General features: G+C 22.9%; 1 protein-coding gene across 3 annotated transcripts in view; it reads left to right on the top strand.

The window, feature by feature from the left end:
* Nucleotides 1-1,406: 1,406 nt before the first annotated feature.
* LOC117173307 (voltage-dependent calcium channel subunit alpha-2/delta-3) overlaps nucleotides 1,407-8,136 on the top strand; it is a 64,375-nt gene continuing 57,645 nt past the window's right edge. For all 3 annotated transcript variants that reach the window (XM_033361798.1, XM_033361797.1, XM_033361796.1), the window contains exon 1: nucleotides 1,407-1,647. In XM_033361798.1, coding sequence (XP_033217689.1) covers nucleotides 1,594-1,647 — 54 coding nt within the window. In that variant the 5' untranslated portion in view covers nucleotides 1,407-1,593. The remainder of the gene's footprint in view (nucleotides 1,648-8,136) is intronic.

Below are 8,136 nucleotides of genomic sequence, written 5' to 3'. Positions count from 1 at the left end.
TTACAAAAAATTACAACTCTTTACGATTTAGAGGAGGAAAATTGTTCAACAAAATAAAAATTGTTTAAATAATTTAGAAATATCCAATGATAATATATTATTCTCAACATTCTTTAATTATTCAATTTTATCTGTGGAAGAAGACCCCTTACCTTTGCTCCACTGGGAAATTATTTACGATTTTTAGGAGAAAAAATTATTCAAGCAAACGAAAATAGTTTATATGATTACGAAATATGGTTTTTTACTATATTACTCTTAATATTCTTTAATTATATTGTTTATTTGCGAAAATTATGACTTTTTACGATTTTCAGGGCAAAAAATTGTTTTAAAAAATGACAATTCTTTAAATGATTATCAAATATCCTTTAATTATTTACTTGATTTAATTATTATCAACATTATTTATTTATGTCTTTAATTTCAGAAAACAATAAATTTTTATGAATTTTAGGAGAAATATTAATTAAACAAATTGAAATTGTTTAAATAATTACGAAATATTATTTAATTATATATTGCTCTCAAAATTCTTTAATTATGTCGTTAATTTAAGAAAATAATAACTTTTTACGATTCTTAGGAGAAAAAATTGTTTAAACAAATTAAAATGGTAATAACATTTTCCAAATATTAATTAGATTAAACCTGCAATGAAGAACAAGAAAATATCTGTTAATTTCTCGGTGGCGTAATTGGTTAACGTTCCAAGCATGGATAGTGGCGTTTCTGGTTCAAATCCGGGCTGACAGTTTTTTTCTTGTTCTTCAAAATTCATTTACCCAAAGTAATCGTTTCAACATCGAAATTTGAATTAATTAAAAAAAATTAATTATGTCGTTAATTTACGAAAATAATAACTTTTCACGATTTTTAGAAGAAAAAATTCTTTAAACAAATAAAAATTGTTTAAATGATGACCAAATATTTCAAATACAAATTACTTCTCTTGACGTTCATCAATTTTGTATAATTTATCCTGAAAGATAAGTAATTTTCAAGATTCACAGGGGAAACAAATTGTTTAAACAAATAATAATTCCTTAAACTGCTATTTTGCTTTCATTGAGTAACTTTTCGGGCACAATTAAAGGAAATTGGGGGTGTCTAAACTAAAAGTTATTGGGTAGAAATTATTCCTTGAATAATTAAATTTTTTTGAAAATCGGACTTTTCCTGTTTTTAAACCTCATGTTAATTAAAAAAACTGGAGAGATGAAAAAATTTAAACAATTTTAAAAGATTGAAAAGTTTAAAGGAAAATATTTTGATTGGTGATGAAAAATGCAGTGCCGGCAATGGCGGCAATAGCTGTGAGGACTTTATAAATATACGCGTGTGTTCCAGCTCGTGGACCAAAAATAATCGTAGAGAGATTAGTGTGTATGCAATGCAGAGTTCTCGAATGACGTCGGCGATTTTCTCTTCAAGAGGAATTTTTTTCTCGATTCATGAGAACGCGTCCATTACACATTAAAATGTTTTATTAGATATTTAAATTTTCAAAAACAGTTTTGCATTTATTGACTGTATGAATGGTGCCAATTGGAAAAAGTGAATTATGGGGTGTTTTTGTGAAGCAATGCCCAAATGGTGGCTCATTTTAATAATATCGAGCACATGTTTCGCCCGGGATGCCCAAATGTGAGTTTATTTTATTTAAAAATTTTATTTATGGTTCGTGCATAAGCTGCATTCCCAATTTTTGGACATTTGCCCACCCCCTTTAACAAAAAATATGAATTTTGAACAAACAAGATTAATTTTCTAACAAAAAAAAAAAAAAAACAAAAAAAAAATTGCAAGAAACACAGGAATTTTTTAACAAAAAGTGAATTCTTCAACTTATGAATGATGTTTCCAACCAAACATGAAATAAATCCATTTCCAGATTAATTTGTAACCAAAATAAAAACGAATTTTTTAAAAAATTTAGTTTTTCAACTTTTAAATCTAAAATTTTTTTTTTTTTAAATTTTATACAGTAGATTAACCTTCAACTAAATAGGCGAAGTCTCAACCAAAAAAAGATTACTTTTCTACCATAAAAGATGAATTTTCAACCGGTTGAATTAAACGAGAAAAACGAATTTGTTAAAAATAGTTAAATCTTCAAATAAATTAATCAATTTTCAATCACTAAAGATTAATTTTAAACCAAAAACTTGAATTTTCAAGTAAAATAAGTACTTTTTTAATAAACAAAAAAAATTTTACAAAAAAGCAAATTTAAATTTTCAACAAAATAAAACAAACATGAATATTTAATAAATTAATTTAACTAGTCAATTTTTAACAAAAAAAGATTAATTTTCCACCAAGCAGATATATTAACGATCCACCAATAAAGACGAATTTACAACAAAATACGTCAATTAATTAAAGAATTTTTGAACTTTTAATAAAAAAAATTATTAATCTGCAAAAAAATTGAATTCCTACCAAAAGAGGTAATTTTTAACAAAGCAGTTAAATATGAATTCAAATTGTTAAGTTTGCAATTCAAAAAGTCGATTTTTTCAAAGACAGTTGAATTTCAACCCGATAAATTTAATTTTAAACGAAAAAAGTGCATTTTTAATAATTAAACATTTTTTCTGCCAAAGGCAAATTTTTTACTAAATACATGAATTCTCTACCGAAAAGTTTATTCTTCAAGTTATGAAGGATACATTTCCAACAAAAATTAAATAGCTAAATTTTGAACTAAAAAAATTATTTTTCATTAAAAGAAATCAAGAAGAAAAGAATTATTAACAAATTAGTTCAACTCTCCAGCAAGTAGTAACAAAAAATAAATCGGTAATCAAACATTTACATTTAATTTATTACAAATTGTATTTTCTAGCCAGAAAGACGATTTTTTTCAAAAACAGTTGAATTTTCAACCCGAAAAAATGAATGGTAGATCAGAAAAAATTTATTTTCAACCAAGAAATATGACTTTTCTACCATAAAAGATGAACTGGCTGACAAAAGAAAAATTTTTAACCAGTTGAATTTAACGGAAAAAAAGTATTTCTAACCAAATAGTTAAATCGTCAACCAAACGAAGTAAGAAAAAAAGATTAATTTGATAACCAAAAAGTTAAATTTTCAACGAAACACATTAATTTTCCGACAAAAAGTGAATTCTTTAACTTATGAATGAGGTGTTTCCAACCAAAATTAAATAGATGAATTTTCAGGTGAAAATATTATTTTTTAACCGAAATAAAAACGAATTTTTAAAGAAAAGTTAAGTTTTCAATAAGAAAAAAAATTAAAATGAATTAATTTCTTACACAGAAATTTAACTTTTAACCAAATAGGTGAAGTTTCAACCCAAAAAAGATTACTTTTCTTTCATAAAAGATGGATTCTTTTTTACCAAAAGACGAATTTTCAACCAGTTGAATGAAACGATAAAAACGAATTTTTAACAGAATAGTTCAATTTTAAAATAAAATAGTTATTTTTTTAACAAAAAAAGAAAAAATGAAAAAACAACAAAATTCAATTTTCAGCAACAAACAAAAAAAATGAACATTTAATAAATTAGTTCAATTAGTAATTTTTTAACAAAAAATATTAATTTTCCACCAAAAAAGACGAATTTAACACAAAATACATCAATTTATAAAAGAATTGTTGAACTATTTATCCAAAAAGGTGATTAATATAAAAAACAATTGAATTTTTAATACAAAAAGTAAATTTTCAGTCAAGCAGTTAAATATGAATTCAAATTGTAAAGTTTTCAATCCAAAAAGACGATTTTTTTCGAAGAAAGTTGAATTTTCAACCCGGTAACTTGAATTTTAAACGAAAGAAAGTTCTATTTTCATCATACAATTTTTGTCTACTAAAAGAACAATTTTTAACTAAATACATTAATCCTCTACCGAAAATTTAATTCTTCAAGTTATGAAGGATACATTTCCCACAAAAATGAAATAGCTTAATCTTGAGCGAAAAAAATTATTTCTCATAAAAATGAATTAAGAAAAAATGATTCATTGACAAATTAGTTCAACTTTCAAGCAAATAGTAGAACTTTTAACAAAAAATAAATCGTTAACCCAACATTTAAATTTAAATTATAATCAATTCAATTTTCTAGCCCGAAAAACGATTTTTTTCGAAAACACTTGAATTTTGAACTCGAAAATATCAATTTCAGACCAGAAAAAATTTATTTTCAATCAATCAGAATGACTTTTCTACCATAAAAGATAAATTTTCTAACGAAAGACGAATTTGCGACCAGTTGAATTTACTTAAATAAAAAATAATTTTTAACAAAATAGTTGAATGCTCAACCAAAAGGATTAATTTTGCACCAACATATTTTTAATCAAATAGTCGAATTTTTAAATAAAATTGGTATTTGTTTTTAAAAAAATAAAGTAGCTAAATTTTTAGATAAAAACATTTATTTTGAACAAAAAAAAAAGAAGTTACAAAGAAAATACATTAATTTACAAAAGAACTGTTAAAGTTTTAACCCAAAAAGACGATTAATCTACAAAACAGTTGAATTTTTAACCATAAATATGAAATTTCGACGCAAAATGTTGATAATAAAAATTAATTTCCAATCTAAAAATATGATTTCTTCGAAGACAGTTAAACTTTCAACCCGGTAATTTTAATTTTAAATAAAAAAAGTTCATTTTCAACAATAATTTTATTTTCCATCAAAATAAAAATTGTCAAGTAAATACATGAATTCTCTACCAAAAAGTTAATTCTTCAAATTATGAAGGATAATTTCCAACAAAAATCGAATATTTAAATTTTCAGATAACAAAATTAACTTTTAACAAAAAAAACTACTTTAATAAAAAAGTTCCATTTAAACAAAAAAGTGAAAACAAAAATTATCAGCAAATTGGTTCAGCTTTCCAGCAAAAAGTTAAATTTTTAACAAAAAAATAATTTTTTAACCAAATATTTCAATTTACCAGCCAAGAAGACATTTTTTAATGAAAACAGTTAAATTTTCAATCTAAAAAAATGACTTCCGGACCAGAAAAGTTTAAACAAAAGACGAATTTTCCGCCAGTTAAATTTAACAAAAAACAAAAACAATTTTTTCTAAATAGTTGAATCCTCGACGAAAATGATATATTTTTGACCATTCAAGATGAATTTTGAAACAAATAGTTGAATTTTTAACTAAAATATATATATTTTGAACCAAAAATGGAATCGTAAAATTTTCACTTTAAAAATTAAGTTTTAACCAAAAAAACTGAATTTTCAACTATAAAAAATGGGTTTTCTACGAAAAGAAAAATTTTCAACCAGCAGTTGAATCACATGAGAAAAACGAATTGAGGAATTATAAATCACTAAAGATGAATTTGAAACCAAATAGTTGAATTTTAAAATAAAATAGGTATTTTTTTGAACCGAAAATTAAATAACTAAATTTATAGATAAAAACCATTTTGTAAAAAAAAAGAAATGACAAAAAAAAAACAAAGTTAAATTTTTAATTAAAAAACGAAATTGGATATTTAAGAAAAAAACCTCACTAGTTCAATTTTTAACAAAAACGATTACTTTTCCACGAAGAAGATTAATGTTCTTGCACAGAAGACGAATTAATAATAAAATACATCTATTTATAAAAGAATTGTTAACTTTTCAATCCAAATGAAGATTTATCTACAAAGTAGTTGAAACTTTAAAAAAACTTTAATTATCTAACGAATAGCTAATTTTTCATTAAAATAGTTTAATTTTTAACCAAGTACCTTAATTGTTAACCAAAAATATGAATTTTTAATACGAGAAGACGAATTTCCAACCAGTTCACTTAAATTTAAAACACAAATGTTTAATAACAGAATATTTAAATAAAAAAATAATAATTTTGAATCAAATAGTAAAGTTTTCAGCTAAAATAGATATTTTTAAACCAAAAATGGATTCGTTGAATTCTCAGCAATAAAAAATAAATTTTGAAGCAGTTGAATTTAAACAATGTTGAGGAATTCTTTACCAAACAGTTGAATCCTCAACCAAATAGATGAATTTTGAACAAAAAAGATTAATCTTGTAACAAAAAGACGAATTTTTAACAAAAACATAAATTTTTTTAAACAAAAAGCGAAGTCTTTAACATATGAATTATATTTTTCCAACAAAAAATGAAATAGATAAATTTTCACATTAAAAGAATCATTTTTAAATCAAATAAAAACTAATTTACTAAAAAATAAGTTTTTAAACAAAATAGTTCAATCCTCAACTAAAATGGTGATTTTCAAATAAAATAGGTATTTTTTTCAAGTAAAGAAAGGAAAGGATACATTTTCAGATAAGAAAATTAATTTTGAACAAAAAGACAAAAATGAATATTTAACCAGGCAGTTCAAAGTAGTTAAATTTGTAAGAAAAAATATTAATGATCTATGAAAATAGTCAAATTTACAAAAAAATACTTAAATTTACAAAAAAATTGTTGAATTTTTAATCCAAAACATTTTCAAACCACAAATATATGAATTTTCAGACTGAATATATGAATTTTCAACAAAAAAGTTAGCTCTTTCGAAAATAGTTAATTTTCGAACTTACAACAAAAATTAAATTTTTGATCAGTTGAATTAAAACAAGGATGAAGAATTTTTAACTAAATTGTTGAATCCTCAACCAGAATGATGAATTTTGAACAAACAAGGTTAATTTTCTAACCAAAAATACGAATTTTCCACTAAAAAGTTCATTCTACAACTTAGGAAGGATACATCTCCAACCAAAAGTTAAATAGCTCAATTTTCAGATAAAAAGATTAATTTTTAATAAACAAAATAGGACATTTCAACCAAAAAGTTTAATTTTCAACTAAAAGAAAAGAAAAGAAAAAAAACATTTAACAAAGTAGTTTAGCTTTGAACCAAATGGTTAAACTTTCAACAACAAAAAAATTAATTTTAAGCAAATAAATAAATTTTCAATTCAAAAATACGATTTTTTGTCTAGTACACTAGAGTTTTCAACCCGAAAATTTTAATTTTTGAGGAAAAAAGTTAATTTTGAACTAAGAAAGGGGAAAACGATTTTTTTTACAAAAAATTTCAAACTTAAACCAAAATTATGATTTTCCAACAAATAAAGATGAATTTGTAACTCGTTGAATCTTAAACTAAAATAGACATTTTTTCAACAAAAATGGAACAGTTAAATTTTTAATTTAAAAAACTAATTTTTCAACAGCAAAATTGCATTTCTAACCAGTTAAATTAAAATAAGGAAGACAAATTTTTCACCAAATAGGGGAATACTTCATCAAAAAGATGATATTTCAACAAAAAAGTTCAATTTTCAACAAAAAATTAAAACAATAGTTTTTTTAGGAAAGTAGTTAAAATTTTAAATAAATAATTGTTAAATGAACACAAATTTTTTAATCAAAGTAATTGAATCCTCAACCAAAAGAAGGATATTAACCAAACAATATTAATTTATAACCAAAAAGAAGAATTTTGAACAAAATACATGAATTTTCTACAAAAAAGTTAATTCTTCAATTTATGAAGGATAAATTTGTATTTTAAAAGCCATTTTCAAAAAAAAAATTTAAAAAATGAATATCTAAAAAAATAGTTGTGCTTTGAACCGAAGATGAATTTTTAACATAATAGTTCAATTTTGAAGCCAAAAAGAACATTTTTGCCGAAGAAAATTGAATTTTCAACACGCACGCAACTTGAATTTTATACTAAAAAAGTTAATTTTTAACCAAGACAAAATTAGATATTTTTTAAACAAGAAAGGAAGGGGAATTTTTAACCAAATAGTTGAATCCTTAACCAAAAAGATGATGATTGATGAAGAAACGAGATTAATTTTCTAAACAACTAGATGATTTTTAAACAAAATACATGGATTGCCTCGCAAAAATTCAAGTCTCTTAACTCATGAAGGATACATTTCTAAACAAAAATAATATAGCAAAATTTTGAAATAAAAATCTTAATTTTTAATAAGAAAAGACGAATTTTCAACAAAGAGTTTTAATAAAAAAATTAATGAATTAAAAAAGATTAACTTATTTCAACCAAAATAGATAATTTTTTAAGCACATAGTTTTTAAAAACTTTTAACAAATAAAGATGAGTTTTTCACCAAGAAAATTAA

The sequence above is a fragment of the Belonocnema kinseyi genome, chromosome 5 (assembly GCF_010883055.1).
Source record: "Belonocnema kinseyi isolate 2016_QV_RU_SX_M_011 chromosome 5, B_treatae_v1, whole genome shotgun sequence".
NCBI lineage: Eukaryota > Metazoa > Arthropoda > Insecta > Hymenoptera > Cynipidae > Belonocnema > Belonocnema kinseyi.
Note: the sequence above shows the minus strand (reverse complement) of the source record. Positions and strands in the feature narration are given on the sequence as shown.